Here is a 24,454-nt window from a genome sequence, read left to right as displayed (position 1 = left end):
CATTTTGGAGCATAGCATAGAAGGAGGGAGCATATTGATGGATCCTGAGTTGTAACAAACAGGTGGATGGCACCAATGACAAACACATGCAAACCTTACAATTAATGGAACAGTTGGCCCAGAATCAGTTGTCCTGAAGGTCAGAGAGGTGTTAGGAGTGGACACGAGTGAGAAGGGTGATGTCACAGGCATCAGTTGGAATGACCACACTAGCACATCAGAGATCAATTTGGACAGCTCTTCTAGAGGAATAAATAGCCATCCTGGTCTTGGGCTTGTTGGAGAACGGGATTTTTAGGAGATAATGTGCTTGGAGTGGGCAGAGGAAGGGGGCCCTCTTGTGTTGCATCTGAGATCCCATTATTCCAATTTCTCATGGCCTGTAGACAAAAAGGTGGAGTTAGTAGACTGTACTTTGTCCTTGGGCTGGAACTCCCTGGGTTACAGAGGTGCAGTGAGTAGCTCATAAGACAGAACTGCTGCAATAGAAGTGTCACAGTCTCTTCAGGGACAGGCAGGGGAGCCAGGCAGAGGGGGTTGTGTTCTACACAAAGGAATTACTTGGAAGCATGGTTCTCTGCTGTGGAATGAATGGGTCATGGAATGAAGGCCTGTCAAGCCTTCAGTATGGTTCAGATCAGAGGACAAGGCAGCAGCCATCGATGCTGTGCTGGGCATTTGTTATACATAGCCTGATCAAAAAAAGGGAAGAGGATGAACCTTGAAAGCAGGTGGGTGATACCTGCTAGTGAAAGGCCTTTTTTCCCAAGGAGTATTTGAAACTATCCTGCAAGGACAGCAAGATGCTTGGGACACTCTTTAGACACAGATTTTGGAAAGACCTGCTAGGGCAAATGCTTTGTTTTTGGCAGCCCAGGCTGTAGTGGGTGGGAGATCAGCAGGGTGTCAGATCCTGAGAGAAATTAGGAGGGTAACTATCAGACTAAGGTCCAGAATTTTATCTTGTTTAAAGACCTGCTAAGTGGTGTCCTCCAGGAGGCTTGCTGTGAAGAGCAAGGGAGCACAGGCCGTGTTGATCTCTGGAGACTGTTTCCTTAGACTGCAAAAATGGCTTACTGTCATGCCTGCTATTGTCATGAACATTAGAATAAGCCTGCTGGGCTGCAGGGAGAGTTTCTGACTTTAGCAAAGCCAAATTCTACAAAAGGCACTGGTATTGCTTAAATGTACAGCAATGTTAAGCCAAAGCTTGGTTGGAGTTGAAACTGAGGGAGGTAGAAACAAAATGTGAAGAGCTCTTAGTATGTGGACAGCCAAATGAAGAGTAAACAGAACATGGCCCTGCTGATGAATGGGATAAGCATGGTGTGACAATAGAGGGGCTTGGTGTGGCTCTCACAAGGGATCTGAGATATTCTGTACTTTGTTGGCAGTACCTGTTCTCAGGTGTGACACAATGTAAGCAGCAGAGTGAGATGCCATCTTTGCTAGAAGAATGTCAAGTTACAGAGCACTTAAGTAAAATCGTGAGGTTCTCCCTGGGAAACTGGCTGACATGACTCCAGCCCCTCTCTCCATTGTCTTTGAGAAGTCAGGGCAATTGGGAACATCCTCAGTAACTGAAGGATAACAAGTGTTACATGCATCTTCAAGAAACTCAGGGAAGAGGAATGAGTGAAATAAGTGGATGTGCATCACAAAAGTTACAGAGCATATGACTTGGTGTAAGTCACATAACATAGGTCGGTATAAATTCTGTCTACATGTATTTCCCTCTGTGCTATCTTCTGAAACTTGTTATTAGCATTACAATGCCTCATGATAGGAGAACTTTGAAGTAAGTTTCAGGAAGTTTGGAAGTAAAGTGCTGCCAGTAGGCTTTCATTTATGCAGTGTCTTGCATAGGTGCATTTTGAAGTGGCCTTGATAATGTGGTACTTAACACTGGCAGCTTTCCTCCAGCCTATTTCTAGGATCAGTGGTGTTTTCCTCTTGTTAGTATAGCTGAACAGGTGGAGAAAGATGAAATGGAGTTTTGCATTGACTGCAATTCTGTGTAGCTGTTCAGATGAATTTGATTGCAGTGGCCTTAGTGCATGGCTGCAGAGCAAGGCTGTCCTTTAGACTGGCACACTGTGTCTCTGCTGTCTGTGTTGTCCTTGGTTCAGTTCAGCCATTGGCAGCCCTCTGCTGTATCCCAGCACACAGTGATGGCAGGCAAAGGGAAGCTGCTGCCACTTCACCTTATTATGGCTTGCTGTATGTTGTAGCAGCTCAGTAGCTGTTCCGTGACTGACAGCCTGACACTTGTTCTAAGCGATGTCATTCCTGCTTGTGAGTTGAAACCTGATTTTAAAATGGCCTTTCTGTGCAGGCTAGGCTTGGGGAAGTTTGGAATCATTTAAGTTTGCTTTTTTGGTTTGCTGTGAGGCCAATTACAGTGGCAAAAGAGACTCCATGTTGGAAGCCAGATTAACAGATTTGAATTTGCGTCTTCATATGGTCTATTTCTCACTCTGATTCTCTGTCATTACATATTACAAGCATACAGTCTGATTTTCTGGATTTAAAAATGATTGGAAGATTATTCAGAAATGATAATACATCACATACATGTGACACACATGACATACACATTGTTTTGTGAGTATTTTAATACATAAGCAATAAATTAAAGGTTTTGCAATGATACTTCTCTTAAATTTTGATCCTTTGTACTTTAAGAGGTGGACCCTCAATTGCCTTTATATAAATGAAGTAAAGATTCCCAATAAAGGAAAATAGAAATTTTTCTCTTTGAAGGTGTCATGATGATGCTCAAGTAGTTTTACCAGGGCACATGGAGGATGATTGCAAAAAGCAAATGTTTATTATGTTCAGCAGGGTTTCATCAAGACAGCTTCTTGTGCTTTTAAGACTGAGTCTTCTCTTGTTCAAAGGCTTAGGTAGGTTAATAACCACTGGTGGGGTTACTCCTGTAACCCCGCCAGTGGTTATTAACCAGGAGTTATTCTTGTCCAGGGACCTTTGCTATATTCCATTTTCTGTATGGTTCTTCTCCTGTAAGAGTTGCTCCTTTTCAAGAGCTACATGTGTAAAGTTTATTGATAATTTTGTGAATGTGCGGCTATGAAACAAGATGCAAACATTTCTCTGTAATGAGGTTTTGCAGTGAAGCTAAGCTCTCCTTTTCTGCATTAAAATACCATTGGTGTAGTTCTGTTTTTGAAAGAAAGACTATTTGGTTGCAGCTTTTCTTTAAGGTAAAAGCCTATCTAATGTGTAGATATTTTGAGAAAAGTGAAGATATAAGTTTGAATTACAAAATTTGAGTAGAAAATTCTGTTCTTTAGAATAACTAGGCTAATCCAAGATAAGGGCTGGAATACTGTGTTAGAACACATAGTTTCAAGATATCTGTATTTTTGCTGTTTCTTTTGCAAAGTGAGCTCTGTCTCAGTTACAAGAATATAACAGACTTCCTTTACTAGTATTTGTAACTTTCTTGTTCATAGAGATTGATATGATTGGTTTCCTAGAAAGTGATATTGAACATGACTTTTTAAATAAGATCAGAACTATGTCTGTCTCCAGTGCATGACGTGATTGATACATAAGACACATAAAACTCTTTCTTTGATCACAGGCTCTCAGATAAAATACTTTTCAGTTTTTCAGTGTACACTGTTATTTCCAGAGTTTTTGTAGCAGACAAAAAAAACTAGCTAAAAAGTAGGACTCATTAATCCTTACCCTTGGGGTCCACTTTGAAGACTGTGTTAGTTTTGGTTTGTAGCCTCCCTAAGTGAAAAGCAAATACGTGGATTTGTTGCTAGTAGCATAGGAGAAAGGAACTGCAATTTCTAAGTTCTTGTGCAGAGATTCAGTACTCTGCTCTCCATTCAGGTATGGCTTTGCTGATTCAGTTTCTGCTGAAGACAATGCAGTGCACTGATGTTTCAAAACAATAGTTGAACATCATATGTGGTGCCCTCAAGAGTGAAGTGCCTCTCTTTGTGGCACTGTTCTCAAAGAACCTGCCTGTCTGGAAGCAGTGAAGTTCAAGGAATGGAGGAATTTTGTTAGATCAGTGCAGTGTCCATGGCATGTCACTGTTGTTTGTGGAGAGGTTGCTGTGACTCCCTTAGGGGAGCACATGGTTAATAGAACACAGGAGATTGTACTAAAGTTACAGCAAGTGGCATCTTCTGGAGAATATTGTGTTGAAGCTGCCTCAGGATGCTCTGGACGGATTATATTCTGGCTATGTAGAATTTTCAGTAAAATGTACAACTGTATTGCCCGTTGGAGAAGGCGAGAAGTGTTGTGATCCTTTCATAAAATGAGTGATGCACTTACAAGCCAACTATAACCCTCCATTTCACCTTCTTAGAAGCTACTCAGCTACAATTATTTATTTTCCAGTGTGGATCCTAACTGACTGACTGTTGTTTGCTCTTAAGCTAAACAAAGTAATCTTTGTATTTAATAACAAAATACAGCATTTCTAGGACTCTTCTAGGTAGTTTTAAAGTAGAAATAATAAATATAATTTCATCAAAAATGCTTGTTCAAACCTTCACATTAGCTGAGATCCTTAGCTTCTCAGGTGAATAGGAAGCCACAAAGTCTTCATTCAGTCCTGTGCAATATGCGTACCGTGGTTTGGCTGTTGCTGTGTGTCACTGAGCAACAGTGTGACCACCCAGTCTTGTGTGAACACAAACAAGTGTAATTCAAACACCTACAATCAATTCATAACTTGGGTTTTCTGATTTGATTGCGTCAGGATTAATTCCTTAACTTACTGAAAGCCTAATGGCTTTATCATTATTATGGTCAGAATTAATTGCGCTCAAGGAAACTGAACATTTCAGTCTAGATGTTTTTTCTTTGGCTATTCATCAGAGATTGTGGATATGAGGGGAGCTGAGCACTGGAACAGGTTGCCTGGAGAGGTTGTGGAGTCTGCTGTCCTGGAGATGTTTAGAAGCTGTCAGGACACAATACTGAGCAATGTGCTTGAGCAGGGAGATTGGCCAACATGACCTCCAGTGGTCCCTTCAAACCTTAACTATTCTGTGAAATAAAATGATAAATTGATTTGTTCATTGCTATAGAACATAAAACACATATTGAGAGCACTCAGGGAATGTCTTTAAAAAAATCTTCAAACTTCATTTGACTTTGTTCTGTCAGTTTTATTTTGTTCATTTGGTCTTTCCCAGTGTACCAGTTTTTTAATGTCTTTGCTGCTGCTTTGTATTTCACTGGCCTTTGTGCAGTCTGCATTTCTGTTGTCTTACATCTTTGAAGGGTAGCCTGCATTTGCTACCATGTTAAAAGCAAAAGAACCAATGTGTTCCTTCAGTAGATGAAAAAATGCAATTCAGCTGTCACAAGCTAAATTTAAAACTGTGTTGTGATTTTTGCTTAATACTATGAAGCTGAGGTAGTGATGTTTAGAAGTGTGTGGTAGGGAAAGAAGGATGTGTCGTGGGCATTTATAGATATGAGGCTTAATGAAATAGCTGCTCATGGCAGTTTGTAACTTGAAGTGTGCATGAAAATGCTTTCATGCCATAGGAGTGAAAGGGGGCTGATCTGATCCTGATTTTTAGAAGATGTTCACGAGAGAGAGCTCATGAGATAGACGTCTGTTTACTTCACAGCAGACATGATGATAAATTTCTCCTAGTGAACACACAAGTAAATGCAGGGAATGGAGGAGGAAGATGGACTCTGCACTGCTTGCAAAAGGGAGTGATACTTAATAAATCCTACCAAGCTCTTTAAAAATGCCAAAAAGTGTGGACATTAAACTCTTCTGGTTGGTTCCAATTGTTTGGATGAAGCCAGACTAATTCTGTTTGCCTGTGTTTCAGGTGGTGGTTGCCAATTTCAGATTGTCCCTTGGTTTTCTCTTGGCCTCTGTCCTGCTATCAAGCCTGGACCTCTGATCTCATGCTATTTAACTTGTTTGAAAATACAGAACCAAGTATCAAAAAAATCAGTAGTAACTAACTGAAAGTTTCTGGAAACTGGCACAGATATATTAAAGTTACTGTTTTTACATAAGTGTGTTGTGGATTCTGTAGCAATTTCAGGGGCGTTACTAGGAATCCTGTAGATTGAAATTACTGGATACTTACAAGTCAGTTTGTTTATATGTATGTTTTAATGCCTAATTATCTCCTTAATTTGTGTTGAAGGCATAAAATTTATATATGTAGATGAACTTTCCCTTCCTCAGATTGCATTTCTTCTAATTGTTTCAAATCTTGGATAAGATGAAACCTCAGTGATTCTGGGGAGGTTTGTGTGACAGAAATCAAAGGCTGTAAATCGCATTTGGTGCATTACTTTGCTGTGGAGGATAGAGATAAGGCAAGAAATAAAAATCAATGATATTTTGGCTGTTGAATTTTGTGATACTATCACTCATATGCCCAGAAGATAAGACAGACAACTCTTTGTTCTTGATGAGGTCTTACATTTTGTTCTGGTTTTAGTTTTTTCTGTAGTATACAGTCTGGCTTGTTTACTCTTGGGGGTGGGTGGTAAAGTGCTCTGTTTTGTCCTGTGAGTGTTGCTACTGTTCATAATCTGATATCAAGGATTATACCTTAAGAAGGTTCTTTCAGGTTGCCACTTGGAGACTGCCCATTATTAAGATTAGGTAGACAGTGAGGCTGCAGGTATCTGTTTAACAGGGGCATATTGTGCTCCTTTCAGAATAGATACATGAGCTACCAAGATCAGTGTTGGTAAGTTTAATTTAATAGGTGTTATTCAAATCACAGAATCCGTTAAGAGGGCCTTTCCATTCAGTGCTTGCTACATGTAACCAAGATTGTTACCTCTGATTTATTTGTTTGATCCTTGTGAGTATCTTGGAAAAGCATAGGTTATATTTTAGAAAGGTAGGGGAAGAATACTGACAGGTGTTACTGCCATGCAGGTAATGTTTCACTGCTTTAATGTAGAGTGAAAATGACCACTAAAAACTAATCTGTAAATCCCCAGACACAGGAAAGATACAGTGAGCCAGTTTAGTAAAACTCTAAAGGTGCTTGTGGTTGCCTAAGTAATTATTCCAGACTCTTGTTTGGATCGTGGTTTTTTATTCGGCTTCATAATATGTTTACCAAGAAATTGTAGGTGCAGCCCTATTATCTATGAGGAAAATGAAAGTAGGGTCCAAGTAACTTTAGACTGTAGTGACATGCAAGAATGAAACCTAGGTCTTGCAAATACCCTTCAAACACTTTATATTAGTGCCCAAGACTTCTTGAATGTGAAGCTGGTAGGATAAACTGTAAAATTACTTGAAGCAATAAGTTCTCCTCATGGTTTTCTTTTTAAAATCTAGGTTATTCTTCCTCTCTTTGCCTACGTTAAGGCTTCTATCACTACTTTTGTTACCTACCTCAGTTTTGCATGTTTTTTTATGGACAGTGACATCTTAGCATAAAACTTGGGTTTGTATGTTGTACACAAGGTGATCCAGAATTCTTTCTTGATCCAAGTGAAGCTTTGTTTAAAATTAGGCAGAAGAGACTATACACTATAGGTCTGCTTTTGTGCAATTGGAATTAAAGCAACAATTCTTTACCTTGAACCTTCAGGTTGCACTGTGGTGTTGAATGTGGAGTTTGATGTTTCCTGTCAACAATAGCTGCATGTAGTGCCATGATCTACTAAAATGTATCATCAAGCTATAAAAAAGTTTAGTATGCTGCAACTTTAAGTGCTAAAATACCTTAATTTCCTTAATTTTGATGGTAGTGTTTCTTCTGTAAAACAAATTACCTTGCGGAGTTTCTGGTGGTACCATGCAGATGTAGGCAGGCTTCATGTAGCTCTGTAGGAGAAGGCAGATGTGGGATGGTATTCCTGGAGCTCTGGCATTTTATCACAAATCATGCTAATAGATATGAAAGGCACACTACTATCTTGTGATCACTTGAGATGTAGTAGGATGTCTGCTTTTCTATGTAAATTTCTTTAGGCAAACTGGAGATAAGACTACGATGCATATGATGCATATCTGTGTGTGTTTTTTCAAAATTCTGTTGTGGACCTTTGGTATTGTGTCCAAAAAAGGGAAGACCAATGTTTCAGGCAGAGCAATCAGACAAATATTTGTATGTGTATTTCATGGTTTTATCTAAGAAAAATACCTCTGTGTGTGGTTTGTGTATGGTAGACCATACAGCAAAATAAGGAAACAGCCACTGTTTCTCTTCAACCTGGATATCATATGCAAACTTTTAATAATATGCTTTTAATGTATAGCTGATTGGATTGGGAGAAACTTTGTGAACAGGTTAGTAGGATTTATTTAACAAACATGACATGACTGTATTAGATATGTTTTACATCAATCTTGGAAAAATAAAAGTGAAAAATGTGTTTTAAGAATATTGGAAAGCACAAGAACTGTATATTTTGATGGATTCCAAAGGACTTTAAGTAATGTAATTCCATAAACATTATGTCTGTGCTTATGGTGGAGGAAGCTTTTTGTAACCCTGGTTGTTTAAGGCCTGTGTGTTGGCAGTTTTTGGAAATGCACAATGCAGAATATGTATCACAGAGGGATGAATTACTATGAAAGGATACCTATTATTAATGGTGTTATTTTTTTTCTCTATACTGAATTGGTTTTACAGGTGGTATCTTCTGGTATCTCTAAGCAGGTGTGTTCTACTCTAAATTGTAAAATGCTTTTAGAGCTGCAGAGTTTAAAGGGATTTAAAATACCCATAGACTATAAAATGAAGGTGCTACATTGTGTAATAGTGGATCAGTTTCTGTCTTGAAGACTGCAAACAGGAATTATGTGAATGCTGTTAAATGTGAATTAAGGGAGATTATTTTTTAATTATTTCTCTTAACTAATTCTCTGAGTAATTCATCTTGTGAATTATGTTACCTCCAAAATACATCTTCTCGCTGTTTAATCAAAAACTTGTGTCACTTGGGGCTTCTTGAAGAAAAATGACTTAACTGATATTACCCATGTTACTTCCTCTTGAGATTCTTCTGCAAGTTCTAGTCTTCAGTGATGTAACTGGTTTAACAGTAACACTGTTACTGGAACTCTGATGTAAATGTTTCCCAAAGGACCAAAGAGTTGTAGTTCTGATGGAGAACGTGTATGATGGGACCTGTTCCAAAACATGTTGTCTTTTTCTTCTCATCCTTGCCTTAATATTAGAAAAGGGTTTTTGGTTAATGTTTGATTCTCATAACATAAGATCTGAGTCACTCAAAAGAATTTGATCTTTCCTATGTCACTTCAATAATGAAAACTCATCTTTTATAGGGAGGATTTATTTAATTGCAAGACATTCCAGTAGTTCAATCAGTCATGCTGATGATCTTTTGTACTAATTCCAACTTTATTATGGGCTAATTAAAATTCCTTGCTTTTGTTATCTCCCTAAGGTATCCTGTTTATTTTTATTCTAGGTTATTTACTTTCTAGAAGAGAGGGTCAAGCAGGATCCCCTGAAAAGCCATTGTCTGATCTGGGTCGTCTCTCCTACTTGGCTTATTGGAAAAGTGTCATATTGGAATACCTGAACTGCCACCATGAAAAGCAAATCAGCATCAAAGGGATGAGCCGAGCTACTGGAATGTGTCCACATGATATTGCCACAACCCTGCAGCAACATAGCATGATAGATAAAAGAGAAGATAGGTCAGTGAATCTTGTAAAAAAAAATTTAAAAACTGAGAAAAAACATTCTCTACTTACAAAACAGTTGATGTGAATAATGTCTGTGTAAAACTTTGACTTTAAATGAGTGATAAGCATCTTACCATAGAGGTCAGTGCAGATGGGTCTTTTGTACAGAGCTTTTCTTCCTGGGGATGTTTTGGATGCTCTTTCATGTTAATGGTTACTAGAAGTATGTGGCCAACTCAAAACATTTTCAGTTAAGAGGTTTTTTTTTCATTCAGTATAATCTTCCCTAAGTGTTCCCAGCTCTTGCTCTGCAAATATTTTGCTTTGAATACCAGTAAGAGGGAAAAATGGTGTTTGAGGGTGGCAGTCTGTCTTTCTACACTTCTTCTTTCCATCATTGCTGAATTAATGTAAACCGTGGAATCAGATCAGCTCTTCATGCAGTGCTCCTGCTCAAGGTACTGGTAATACAAGTTTCTGTTTAATGTTATGGTCCATGTTCAGAGTCAGTGCATTGAGAAGGTGAGTTCTTGCTTTGTGAATATCTTCTTTCTTCATGCTCTTGATGGGTATTTTAGAACTTTTCTGGGTTGTTGTTCTTGTTTGTTCGGTTTCTTTCCATAAAATGTCTTAAATGGCTTTCAATGGAATTTGTGTTTCTGAAGATGATCTTAATTCTTTCTGGATATTCCAATCATAGAAACTTTATAATTAAGCAAAGCTGCCTTACGAACACTGGCCTACCAAAACAATAAAATTAAAATCAGAAAAAGTTCAGCCTCAGTAATTTTTGTGTCCCAGCACTAGTATTCAAAACTAGTAATTTTTGAACCAGTAAGAATGCAAGTCTTCAAAAAGGAGATTGGTTTACAAGATGGAGTTTGAGAGTACTAAGAGGAGTGCTGGCATTGCCTTAAACCTCTTCTGGAGTACTGAGTTATGGACAACCTGAGGACAAATGTATTTCAAGGGAAATTTTTCATACAGGTAGTGAAGTAGAAGTTTGTCACAATTCTGGAGAAGGGTCCTGGATCTGATTTATTTTTTAAAACTTTGTTTTTCACTGAGATAATGTTACTTCACCAACCTGATTTTAAAAGCGCTTGAAATGCTTGCTAATCCTCGTTGTTTAGAATTGTGTAGTTCTTTGTAACAGAGGAGTTTGATGGGTCATGTGCATACTGTGCACATATATTAATATTAGCATACTGTGCTATTTTATGAGTCTTTACCTACTTTTGGTATGCCACTTCATAGTAATTGGAATGTTGTGTTGTACTTCATTAGCACAGGACTAAAGTATATTTGTGTGCTTCGTTAGAAAACCTGTGCTTCTGACTTGCTTTCTTGTCCTGTTAACTTATTTCTTCAGCTATAACATTATGACTTTCTCACTCTTGACTTGATGATCCTCAGAGTTTTCTATCTATGTTTGTATATAATATTAAAATTAGAATTGTTCTGGCAGTGATTGAAGGGCCAGCACTATGCCTATTCAATTAGGTTTAGGGTAGTCAACCATAAAATCTTTAACTTTGCTCTCTGTTGACCTAGTGATGGTTATTACTGAGGTTTCATTTCATAAACTGTTGTTCCTTCACTTCCTCTCAGTAAACAGTCAGTAGTGTAAGGAAGTTATCACTGTGTGTAAGCTGGGTGATTGGAAGTATTTTTAGTTGGATCCTTTCATTTACCCATATTTTTTCACAGGTTGTTTTGCAAAAGGATGTCAACTATAGAAAGGCTGTTCCAGGTGAACCCTTTCTAAATTAAATTACTGTTTATTTGATTGTAGGTTTGTAATTATTAGAAGGGAAAAGCTGATTTCAAGTCATATGGAGAAACTGAAAGCGAATCCACGGATCAATGAAGTGGATCCCGAAAGCTTGAGATGGACTCCTTTGTTAGTTTCTAATGCTGCAGTTTCTGAAGAAGAGAGGGAAGCAGAAAAGGAGGTAATATCAGAAATATCTTGTGAATTTCTCTTCCTTTGGCTTTCATAACTCTGAATATTCAACATTAGACTGTCTTAAATAGAGCAGATTTATCTTTGACCACTACGTATTGCTATTGTAATGCAGAATTTATGGAAGCTGTGCTGCAGCACATGGTAACTTTGGGGGGATGCATATGAAAACTTAAAATGTGAATCACTTGTCATGGAGCTGTACTGATCACTCTTGAGGTAGTCAAAGAGCATGTAATCAGATCAAATTTGGTGCAGAGCTCAGGGGCTGCACTTTCAATCGATTCTTTGTGTTCTCAACTTGCTCAAAGTGATCCAGTCAGTGGGCATGTAATGTAGTGCTAAAGGACTTAAATCAATTCGCTGCATCATTAATAGTGCTAAATATCCCATGAAATGCAATCTTCTTTGGTTTGTTATCTGTTAACTGTTGTAAAGGAGCAACTAGATGATTCAGCTGAAATGTTGTTGCTAGGTTAGCCAGCAGTGCTAATCAGGGTTGACTTATTTTAACTATTTAGCTGAATGCAAAGGATACGGCTAAGTAAATGCTGTTTCAGTGACCTGTTATTTTAACCTCAACCCTTCAGGCTGAGCGTCTTATGGAACAAGCTAGCTGCTGGGAAAAGGAAGAGCAAGAAATATTCTCCACAAGAACTAATAGTAGGCAATCACCTGCAAAAGTACAATCTAAAAATAAATATTTGCGATCTCCAGAAAGTGTGGCCGTGGTGGGGGAGCGAGGGCAGTGCACAGAACAATCTAAGGAAAGCAGTGAGGAGGAAGGCGGGGATGAGAATCAGCAGAGTTCGCCTCCGCGGCTGACCAAGCCCCAGTCGCTGGCCATGAAGAGAAAGGTGTGTTACCTTAGTGCTTTGGTTCAAAGCCATTTGTCTCTGGTTTCAATCAAATCCTTACCATCTGAATAACAACATGGTTTTCTGCAAACATTTCTTAGACTGTTTTAATCCTTTTTGCTTAATTTGGACACTTAACTACTCCTCTCTTCTCTTTTCTGCACTCCATCCAGTTTTTGTCTTGTGGATTTTTCACAGAACTATAAAATACTAGCGACACTAAAAAAATCAGAATTTTCTGTTAATTTTTAAACTAGAGATTGCCCTCTGGTGTTTGGCATTGGTATTGTTCAATATCTTAATGGTTCTTTCTATTTTTGTATTAAGATGGAGTCCAGCTTGTGGGGTTTTTCTCTTTATGTTTTTTTTTAATACAGGAGCTCCTAAAAGGAAAATACTGTTTTTCAAAAGAAATGTTATTAAAACAGAAGGGGTTTTTTTACCCATATTCTTCTAATTTAAACATTAAATTTTGATTACTGCCATGTTTGTGCTAATTTCTTAATTTCCTTAGAGAATCAACTCTTTGAGTTGCCTAAATGAGTAAACTTAAGAGTCCCAAAATTTTGAAGCACTCACCTTAGCCTTTGTATTTAGGTGTCTCTGGTGAGAATTAGGAAATTGGATTGTGCCTTTGGTTATACTTTGTGAGCCTAATTTAAAGTAACCATAAATCTCTGAGAGTGTATATTAATAGGAAAACAAAATCTTGAACAATTTTTCTTTTATAGCAGCCAACTGTAGGATGCTTGAGGTGAACTTCTTCAATGTTACCTATTTTTCTGTGTACATACTTACTTCTAAAACTAGCAGAAACCCAAAATGTAGAAGAATTAGCTTTGGTACTTGTGAAGGTTGTTGTGGAATTATAAATCTACAGGGGAAAAATGTGTGAGTACAATTTATGTAACAGTGCTATGGATATTATTTGACAGAAGAAGGTAAAAGATACTACAATATAAAGAAAATTGTATTCTTCATTTTCACTTACAGAAAGGTTTGTATACATACCTATTTTAACTGCTCAGACATTTTACTTTTGGATTGTGTCTACATTTGAATTTGATGCCACGTAAGGTGTTGTTGTTGAATGAGTAAATGGATTATTATAAACTCCCTCTAAAAAAATTTATGTCCAGAATCAGTTGATGAACAGGAATGCAGGAAGAGTTTGATTTGTGGAATTCTTTTTCAGAGACCTTTCATACTGAAAAAGAAAAGGGGCCGTAAACGCAGAAGGATAAATAGCAGTGTTACAACAGAGACCATTTCTGAAACAACCGAGGTGTTGAATGAGCCCTTTGATAACTCAGATGAAGAGCGTCCCATGCCACAGCTGGAACCCACCTGTGAGATGGATGGAGAAGATGATGACTTGAAGCCTGTGATTAGAAAAGCTTTTGAGTATCAACCTGGGCAGCAGAAACAGGAGGAAGAAGAGCAGAACAAGGAGGAGAAAGATATTCACTGTTACAGGCGTGATGAAAATTGTACAGGTAAACTTAAAATGTTCTCATATCTTCACAAAAATAATTTTGGTGGGTTGCCTTCAAAAAAAGTGTTTATTGTTGTCATGCATCTGGAAATTTTTAATGAGAAGTATTTAGCTGTTGTTATTATTATAGTAATTTGCTTTTTGTGCTCAGGAAACAAATCTTATCCAGTCTGAGGCATTGAAGTTCTTGTCATATTGTGAAAAACAACTTCTGTGTCCCTACAGCAGGGCATTTAATACTCAACAGTGCAAAGGGTATCATTGGAATATTGTCCAATATAGTTTTTGTGTCAGTGGTAAAGGATACAAGCAAAAAGTAACATTTGATTTACACAAATACCTTTCTATTCAGTATTGTTGGTAATTCAGTGAGATGTTAGGTGCTTCTGTGGCATAATATATCCTCAGCACCAGGATCCTGTTTTATTTCCCCATGAAAGAGATAAATTTAACTCTCCTTTCAAAGCTGCTTTTCTAGTTGGATTTCAAGGATATTTCCTGTCAGAAAAGTTAATGGATGGATAGTGAAATTACTAATGAGCTATTCTGAATGTACACTCTTCCCTTGACCTCCTGGCCCTCAAATTATGCTTATGAGTTTTAATTCCAGAATGAATGACTAGACTCTCAGGTCTGTGTATTTTCTCTAAGAAGCCAGTAGCTACTATTTCAGTATTTTTGTAATTGCATGGGAAGTTCCATCCTTGTGATCCTCAATTAGGGATCATGGGCTGATTTCTATTTCAAACAGCTCTTGTGTGATGTGGTACATTAGAATATTACCACTTTTTCCACCTTCTCAAAAGAAACTATTTAAACTAATAGTAGCAAGTTCCAGCTTTGTCCCAGTGGTCAGGTTTGCACTGTTTTAACTAGACTGGTGTTTTTTATTTGCCCATGGGCCATGTCATCACAATATAGAAGTATCACTGCAGCCATTACACTCCCAAGTGCTACATGTTATATCTTGATAATTTTCCTTTTTTCTGGAGTATGTGTAAGTGGTATCTGGGGAGAAAGGAAAGAGGTGAATGTGTTTGGGTTCTTTTTTTCTTTAGTCAATGGATTAGTTTAGTGTTTTGATGCACTCTGTATGTAATTTTAATTATCTTTTGCCTTGTGTCATCTCTTGTGAACCATGTCATGAGATGTTGCCCATGACAAAGTACTAGAATGAACCACCTTTTTTCAGTATAGGTATTAAAGCATGATTATATATATTTTTATAGCGTGTTCTCCAGAATGGTCAAAGAGGAAACTCAAGACTTTCATGTCATTACTGTCAAAAAAGATGAATGTGCGTTACATCAATGTCTATATAAAGTGAAGGCATCTTCACTTCTACTTCTATTCTAAAACCAAAGGTGGAAAATCAAATATTTGGACAGTATTTGCTTTAGTTTACATGTCTTGTCATTTAAATCTCTGGGATTTTTCTAATGTATAAATGCTGGTTCTGATAGTGTCTGTTAAAAGGCCACCAAACCATAACATATCTGTGTAACTCGTTTCATACTTTCTAATACATCTTGAGTTTATAAATTATTTTCAGGTTTATATTGGAAAATATTGATTAGTCTGCAAGCTAAGACTTTTTTTTTTTCTCTATTACCTCCCAAAGATAATACAGAGGATGTAGCTGTGTTGGAAGAAAGCACTAAAGACAATCTTGAACCTTTAAAGAGTAAGCAGGGTTGGCCCAAAGGAGTTAAACGTGGTCCATCTAAATGGAGGCAAAGCAAAGAAAGAAAACCTGGCTTTAAACTTAATTTGTACACTCCACCCGAGACTCCCATGGAGCCTGACTATCAGGTGCAGGTGGAAGAACAAAAGGAAGTGGCTGAAGACAAGCCCTGTTCAGTTCCTGCTGTTACAGAGGAAGCTATTAAAGAACCTGCTGAAGCACTGCCACCACCAGATGATGAGGCAAAAGAAGTGGAACCTGAACCTCTGCATCCACCCAGTGAACCCTTTGAAAAACAAGAAGATGATACTATGAAAGCTGGGGAAGAAGAAAGGAGCATAGAGGAAGATGGAATCAATTCAAAAGATCAAGAAAAAGACAAAGCAGAAGAAGTTTTCGTGCAGAAAGAGGAGTCTGTGCATTTGGATGATCAGGAGGAAGAGGAGGAGGAGGATGAAGAACCTTCTCACAATGAAGATCATGATGCAGATGATGAAGATGATAGTCACATGGGTTCAACAGAAGTGGAGAAAGAGGAATTGCCTGGTGAAGCTTTCAAAGAAATGCTGGAAACTCAGCAATCTTTTTTAGACGTAAATGTTCAAACTGGTAATTCAAATCAGGAGGAGTTAATGGATTGTGGTGTTGACCTTGCAGCTGATGAGTGTGCAAGTGACCAGAAAGAACTTGCGACAGATTCAGACCCAGTGCCTGAATCTGATGATGATCATGCAGACAACAACCAGGACCAAAAAGCTGGTGAAGAATTACATTCCGATTTCAAGGGAGAAAGTACTGAGACCATGGAGATTGACTCAGAGACTGTTCAGGCAGTACAGTCCCTAACCCAAGAAACAAGTGAACATGAAGATACATTTCAGGACTGTACAGAGACTCAAGAGGCCTGTAGAAGTTTGCAGAACTATGCCCACAATGACCAAAGTCCCCAGATGACCACCCTGGATGACTGTCAGCAGTCTGACCACAGCAGCCCAGTTTCATCTGTGCACTCTCATCCCAGCCAGTCAGTTCGTTCTGTTAATAGTCCAAATGTTGCTCCTTTAGAGAACAGCTATGCTCAGATCAGCCCAGATCAAAGTGCCATTTCTGTGCCATCTCTGCAGAACATGGAGACTAGCCCAATGATGGATGTTCCTTCAGTTTCTGATCATTCACAGCAAGTTGTGGATAGTGGGTTTAGTGACTTAGGAAGTATTGAGAGCACAACAGAAAATTATGAAAACCCAAGCAGTTACGATTCTACAATGGGTAGTAGTATCTGTGGAAACAACTCTTCTCAAAACAGTTGCTCGTACAGCAGCCTTACGTCTAGTAACCTAACACAGAGTAGCTGTGCAGTGACCCAGCAGATATCTAACATTAATGGAAGCTGCAGTATGATGCAACAAGCAAACATCAATTCTCCTCCCACTTGTAATGTAAAATCTCCCCAAGGCTGTGTTGTTGAAAGGCCTCCAAGCAGCAACCAACAGTTATCCCAGTGCAGCATGGCTGCTAATTTCACTCCACCTATGCAGTTGACTGAAATCCCCGAGACTAGCAATGCCAACATTGGATTATATGAAAGAATGGGGCAGAGTGAATTTGGAGCAGGGCATTACTCACAGCCATCTGCCACCTTCAGCCTTGCTAAACTGCAACAGTTAACGAATACGCTTATGGATCATTCTTTGCCTTACAGCCATTCAGCTGCTGTAACTTCCTATGCAAACAGTGCCTCTTTGTCTGCCCCCTTAAGTAACACGGGGCTTGTTCAGCTTTCTCAGTCTCCACATGCCGTTCCGGGAGGACCCCAAGCACAGGCTACCATGACCCCTCCCCCCAACCTCACTCCTCCTCCCATGAATTTGCCACCTCCCCTTTTGCAGCGTAATATGACTTCCTCGAATATTGGAATATCCCACACCCAAAGACTGCAGACTCAGATGGCCAGCAAAGGACATGTCTCTGTAAGAACCAAATCCACACCTCTGCCACCTGCTGCTGCAGCCCATCAGCCCCAAATTTATGGGCGAGCTTCACAGACTGTGGCCATGCAAGGGCCCGCACGGACCTTGACGATGCAGCGTGGCATGAACATGAGTGTAAATTTGATGCCAGCCCCTGCTTATAATGTCAATTCAGTGAACATGAATATGAACACCCTTAACGCTATGAATGGTTACAGTATGTCCCAGCCAATGATGAATAGTGGGTATCACAGTAATCATGGGTATATGAATCAAACCCCTCAGTACCCTATGCAGATGCAGATGGGAATGATGGGAACTCAGCCATATGCACAGCAGCCAATGCAGACAGCACCCCACAGTAACATGATGTACACTCCCCCTGGCCACCACGGCTACATGAACACAGGCATGTCCAAACAGTCTCTCAATGGATCCTACATGAGAAGGTAGGCCCTGGGAGAGACACGCTACCAAACTGGCGTATGGCATTGATCTGCACAAATACCTTTGGAGAGTACGATTTCAAAACCAGCAATTGGTGTGAATGCAAAAACATTTGTTGGCACCATTTAAAAGCTGTATGCAGCAGAAAGCCTTATACAACTTTTTCTTTATTTCATGCTTTGTTGGTTTTTTCTTTTTTTTTTCCTTTGGTTTTGTTTTGTTCTGTTTTGGGGTTTGTTTATTTTTTTAACATTGTGAGATTTAACTTCTCTTTGGGGGGAATTAGGTGGTTTTCCATTTTTTGTTTATTTCATTGAGTTTGAAGTTCTCTGGAAAGGAAGAACTCTTTCTATGAACTGCAATTACACAGCAGCTGATGGTTCAGAGCCATTTTATGTGCCTGCTCCCATTAAAAATGTGGATAAATAGACTCCAAAACTATCAGACAGTACTGGATCATGAGCTTTTTCTCTCTCCTTTCCCCACATGTAAATGCCTTTTCGCAGTTCTTTTATTGTATTATTTTGTTTCTGAAGGTGACACTTCTGCATGCCGCTAATGTCTTTGTTAGTGACAGTGCATTTTGTAGTACTGTACAAGTGTTGTGCTTAACAGTAAGCCATTTCTTAAGTTTTTTGCCTTGATTAGGTTACCCTAGTTTGAGGGGTAAAAAAACCAGAACTATATTTTTGTTAATTATAAAACTTGTAAAAATAATAAAAAAAAGCTGCAAAAGCTATTCACATTTTGGTTAGTTCAAAGGGTTTTATTGCTGTATGTTTAGTGTAAAGTTGAGACTCTTTTCCATTTTTGTGACCAGTTTCTTTGGGGCTGGGTAGGAAAAAGGCAGCTTTCTGTTTTATAAAAACTTAAGTTTTTTTGTTGATTGAAACATCTCAGTGTTTATTTGTCAAGTTTTGAAACATTTTCGTATATGTCCAAATACTTGGCAGGATTTAAAAAAAAAAAGTAGTGAATTTGGTGTAAAGTTGCTATTTTATGGAAATGCCTCTAACTTTACATTTTCATTCCATCTGTAGATTTTTCTATCTTTATAAAATATTGGAGTTATTTTTTAAGGGAAAAAATAGAGCAGTAGCGTGTGAATAGCTCAAACTAAGCTTACAGATCGCATGTAAAAAGGCAAAAGTTATTTGTGTCTGTTTATATTGCTTCCTTTTTGTAGCCTTTGTACCTGTACAGAGTGACTGTAAGGGCCGAACAGAAGAGGCTTGATACATGTAAAAATAGGACCCAGTGACACTCTTGTATTTATCTGTTATCTTTTTAGTCAGTCACTTAAAAAAATACCCACAAAAGACCCACCCAAGCAACAAAAATAAAAACTGCAAATTAAAACTACACCCCCCCCCCAAGCTGTACATTTTAACATAAAATAAATTATGATGAGCCATTTTTAGCCTCTTGTGTCTTGTCATAGTTTGATGTTGCATGGGAATTACCTCCTGAAACAGTGTTTGTTACAGTGCTCTCACGTGCTTGATCTAAAGCCCATTACAGTTGGTGGGGTTTGGATTAGGCTGTTTAGAGCTTAAGTGTAGGTTACTCATCATAATTGCATACACGCTGTGAAAATAAAGAATACCTAAGATTATTTTTTTTAATAATCTTAATAAAATATTGAATAAATATGTATTTAATACCTTACAAGGTTGTCAATATTTAATGTATGAAACTTCTTTCCTACAGAAGGTGTGAATATATATATATATATATCTATATAAAAGGATATATGATAGTAACAGACATGGTGTTTGAACTGTATTTTAATGATAGAATTGTAATCTCTTCCTTTGTTATTGTTGCTGGGTGACAAGATGATGCAAATTCTGCGTTACATGTATGGGTTGTGTGTATATGCATGTATGTGGGCACACACAAACATACACATAGATGAGCACTTCTCATGTAGCAATAGAAGGTCTGTTAAAGACAAGAAGACTGTCTCTATGTGGATCTTGTGAGTGGACAAATTCAAATGTGGGATGTGTGAACCTACACCAGAAAAAGTCCCTGTAATAATTTTTCAGAATGCTTCTAATGTGAATGTTGCCCCTGTCACTGCAGTAAGGTTAGTAGTTAAGGTGAAAGGAGGGGCCATCTTGACTGAAAACTGTCCCCATTCCAGTATATAAAACAACTTTAAAGATAATATTTTATATGTGATGGTGCCAAATCAAGAAATTGATACTACAGATTCATGTGCATGCCCTGTTGAGTTTTAATACAATGGAGCAGCAGTCTAAAATAGTGAATCTGAATGAGAGCTAAAATTGCTGGTCAAATGGTAATCTGGAGTAACTTGTGTTTTAGGAGTTCAGAACACCTGATAAGGAAAGCACCATACAAGAAAGATCTGGGTTCATGCCCTTACATTGTCAGATTTGTTGATTCAAGGCAGAGAGTATCCATAGTACTTACACTTTGTTTTCATCTTTACAAAGTAACTTACCTTTTTTGTGCTTAAGAAAAGGAAAGTGGATCTCGATGCAGTAATGTGCAGCCTTCAGGTGTGTTTAGCTTTGTCTTGTGATTTTTGTATTTGTGTGTTTTTACAGTGAGTGAAAAAGGCACCTGGGTCTTTATCTGCTGCTGTTCAGTTTCAAGTTTTGAAGCCAGTAACATACAAGCAAATCAAACTTTCTTAACGTTTCAGATATTTGCTAACATGAAACAGCTTCCTGACTCCAGCATATTGCTAAAATTCTGTGTTTACAATATATGAGTTAAGAGTTGATTGGGAAATGATGCATAGTGTATGCACAATAGGCAAGTTTCCAATATAATCTTGTTATTTCAGAATTTAATTCCTTCCAGGAGGACAAGGGACTATCCTACATCTTTTCCCATAACAAGTGTTTAGCTGTGAATTGCATTATGGCACTAAAATTTCTGATAAATAAGAAGGTTGTTTTTTTTCCTTGACAGATGTACTTGGTCTCTGTCTTGCATGCACCTTGCAGTGTCAGTTTTGACTGTATGCTCTAGCACTATCCCAGAGGGGAATGAGCTCTTGCTTTTATGTCTTCAAAAAATTCTTCAAGAATTGCAATAGATGATTCTTGTGAAAGGCAAGAGGCTTCTTTGGCCATGCACTCTTACAGAATGCTTCATGCCACTGGTGGTTGGCAAGAAAGAAATCAACTTGCCTTGTTCAGTATGTGTTTCCTGCAGTCCTGGCTTGTAGCTGGAGTCAGTGCTGCTGGCACTTGTGAATCAGCTGATCAGCAGCTTGCAAGAGCTGCCTCACTTTTTGGTTCCAGAAGTTCTGCTTTTCTGATTTAGTCTCATTGATTCTGGGAGAACAGTAGGAAAAAAAAAAGCTGGGAAGTAAATGACAGTATGTTTACTTCAGAACTCTTTGATTGGCACAGCTGTGCCAGCAGAGTCTGTCAGGAAAGACCTGGTTCTAGGAAAGAAGTTGTCTTTGGAGCAGGACATACTTCATCCAGAAGCTGCCAAATGCCGGTTCTCGTGGAAGCTGCACTCAGCCCCTTGGCAAAGACAGGAATGGTAAGTGTTGTTACACTCAGGCTGCCTGATCCCCTAGCAGTGGGCAAAATGCAGCCAGGTTTTTACTCACAGGGTAAGAATCTCTGATATAAGCAGAAACGAAGGACTGCTAAAGGTACTAATCTTCCATGTTAGATCACTGTCTGTGTCTCAGTTTTATAAGCTGTTTAATTTGTCCATCTGGCAGAGGGTGGTTGATGGAAATAAACTCAATTTATATCAGCATGGTAAATAGAAAGAATGGCCCTGGCAATTGTCTGTAGTGCTGAGGGTGATCAATTATGCATGTGAATCAATGACAAATCCTCTTTCAGTCACAGCAGTCATCAAGATCTCATACAGGATACAAGAAAGAAGACAAATGTAGCCTGACAAAGGGAAATCCTTACAGATATTTGTTGTCTTTTAGTTTATCACTTGATATAGAATTCCTGTCTGTAAAGCTCATGGTGAAGTTGATCCTCATGTAGAGGGTCTCTAACTGCTGTGCTGCCCTGGATTATCATTGTGAAAAAAGAAATAAAATTGCCAGGAAACAGCATAAAAAGGCAAACTCTTGTGAAACCCTTCAGGACTCTGGACTAAACAATTCAGTGTTTTTCCTGCAGGAAAAACACTTTTCCTCCTGAAGATTTCTTCAGGAGTGCCTATCTGCACTCCTTTAAAGGCTGTGGGCTTGAGTTAGGATCACGATTTTGGGAGTACTTTGCTATAAGAGAGTTTTAAGTTGTTTGCTTTTGTGTTGTAAATGTTTGGGGTTTCTTTGCAGAGAGAAAAACTTATTTGTTGATGTAACAAAGAATTCTTCTAAGGCTTGAACTTTCTAAGATGATGAGCTTTAAATTTGGTTTCCCTTCTTTCTGATCTTGACATTGTGTTTGAAATTACTTTGGGTTTTTTTTTTTCCTAGCAAATAACAAATGATCCTTATGACTCTGTGACTCTCCCCTCCCCTCCTTTTATGGAGTTTCTTTTCCCGTAGCACAGCCATGCCAGGACGGTGCTAGATGGTGGTGCTGTTCTGCTGCTCAGCAGGTGCAAGGCTGTTCTTGCTGTTCCTCCTCTGCAGTGCCAGCGCTATGTCCAGCTCTCTCAGCTGTTTCAGGAAGCCCCGGTTTGGCATGATGCAGCGGTGCCTTGCCACTTGCTCAATGGCATCCACCACCGTCATGTTCTTGTAAATCATCAGGTAAGCCAAGACCAGTGTGGCGGAGCGGCTGCGGCCCATGGCGCAGTGAACCAGCACCTTGCCTGTGGAAACAGAGGGACACCATCAGAGGTGACACTGGGTGATCCTTTCCTCTTGACAGTGAAGGTTTCTGTAGTGCCCCTGCTCTGTTTGGTGTTTGACTACCCTTACCAGCGCTCAATAAGCCTCTCTTACAGCCTCGGTTTTCCCTCGTGTGAAAAATTTTACAACTGAACACCATCTACAGTAGGGATGATCCATTAATCCTACACCAAATATCTTTTTATTTGTGGGCAAAGCTTGCAGAGAAGGCCTGGGGGCTGCATTAAGTATCATAGCAAGCCCTGCTGCAGCCTTGACTTGCGTGCCTCACAAGCAGTGTGTTTGCAATCCTGTGTTTGGAATAATAACCAAAGCACAAGGGTGGGGGAGGGTTTGGTGTGCTCTCAGACCATCCTTCCATGAGAATAAATGGAGTACTTGGGGGATGCCTTTCTCAGTTCTACTAACTAGACACAAAAAGTAACCAAATTTGATCTTGGTTTTTTGTTGAGGCGATAATGTGCTTTGAGATCTAGATCACCTCACTTTATGCCAGTGTTGGAGGGCAGAGGATAAAAAAGGCCATAGGCTTATAACTAGGGGCTGGAAAGAAACCACCTCTTAGACTATAGAAAAACTTCTGTAGAAGTTTCTGGCTCGCACCCTGTTGTGCTGAATGCAAGTAATGTTTCACCACCACCATCATCTGAGTGTTCTAATATGATCATCTCCTTGTAGGAGCCTGTCTCATAGCCTGTGAGTGCAGAGTCTTTGCCAAGAGTTTTCACCTCCAAATAAACATGCTACTGTTTAACTCTGGGACGCTGCTTGGCTTATCTCGGGACTTCCAGAGGCAGAAAGTCATTGGCTTTGGATAGTAACAAGGTTGTAAGCCTTGTGGAGCCTTCCCTGTTAGCAGTATCTGGGGGAGGTGGGGGAAGAGAACAGTAAGTGGGTTCAGGCCTGATTGACAGGTTTTGAAACACTTTAAAAGATTTCCAAAAATGATTCAAAGCCCTCAAGGGGGTCTCACAAAAGGTTGAACTGCTGAAGGAAGTAGATTTGGAGCACACTCTCTAACACCCTGCTAAGCAGAATTGCCACAAGAGAAAAAAAATAAAAACTGTGCCAACAGAGCCAATAATAGTTTATCTCTGTCAGCTATGCCTGGTGAGAAGTGCTGGGTGCAAAGCCATGACTCCTGCAGATTAACTCCTTTGCTTCCAGGCACAAGAGGATGCCTTGGCACAAGTAGCATTGCTGTGTAATGGATGCATCAAGAACTGCCAACACTAAAGGATTAATGGTTACAGTCTGCATCCTAATCCCAGCAGATAGTCTTTGAGGCATCTTGGCAAAATTCCAGTCCTTCTGATAACTACAAGTGCCTTTTCCTCTCCTGGAAAATGATAATCTATTCTATTATTACTGCAAATATTTGAAGTGGATGAAAAGGCACATTTGTTTAGCCCTTCAGTGCTTCTCTTTAGAGCTTCCCACCTTGTAAATCTGTTGCTGTTGAGGTGATAAAATACGTGATGGGACGAGGAACGCTTTGCTTTTTGTCGGTGGCAGAGGGTGGAGATCTAGGAGAAAATACAGTTTTGTATTT

The 24,454-nt window shown here is 39.0% G+C and overlaps 2 protein-coding genes across 10 annotated transcripts in view; one reads left to right on the top strand and one right to left on the bottom strand.

Moving 5' to 3' along the window:
- The window catches only part of KAT6B (lysine acetyltransferase 6B), a 100,708-nt gene extending 80,944 nt beyond the window's left edge, over positions 1-19,764 (top strand). For 6 of the 9 annotated variants that reach the window (XM_050976432.1, XM_050976430.1, XM_018910947.3 and 3 more), the window contains 5 exons: positions 9,439-9,670; positions 11,454-11,613; positions 12,215-12,481; positions 13,677-13,977; positions 15,598-19,764. In XM_050976432.1, coding sequence (XP_050832389.1) covers positions 9,439-9,670; positions 11,454-11,613; positions 12,215-12,481; positions 13,677-13,977; positions 15,598-18,083 — 3,446 coding nt within the window. In that variant the 3' untranslated portion in view covers positions 18,084-19,764. The remainder of the gene's footprint in view (positions 1-9,438; positions 9,671-11,453; positions 11,614-12,214; positions 12,482-13,676; positions 13,978-15,597) is intronic. The other 3 variants (XM_050976434.1, XM_050976435.1, XM_050976436.1) reach the window with 3 other exon arrangements.
- A 76-nt stretch (positions 19,765-19,840) lies between these two features.
- DUSP29 (dual specificity phosphatase 29) overlaps positions 19,841-24,454 on the bottom strand; it is a 28,008-nt gene continuing 23,394 nt past the window's right edge. Inside the window, exon 4 of the mRNA XM_018910953.3 lies at positions 19,841-22,862. Within this exon, the coding sequence (XP_018766498.1) occupies positions 22,615-22,862 (248 nt within the window). The 3' untranslated portion in view covers positions 19,841-22,614. The remainder of the gene's footprint in view (positions 22,863-24,454) is intronic.

This window comes from Serinus canaria, chromosome 6 (assembly GCF_022539315.1).
Source record: "Serinus canaria isolate serCan28SL12 chromosome 6, serCan2020, whole genome shotgun sequence".
NCBI lineage: Eukaryota > Metazoa > Chordata > Aves > Passeriformes > Fringillidae > Serinus > Serinus canaria.
Note: the sequence above shows the minus strand (reverse complement) of the source record. Positions and strands in the feature narration are given on the sequence as shown.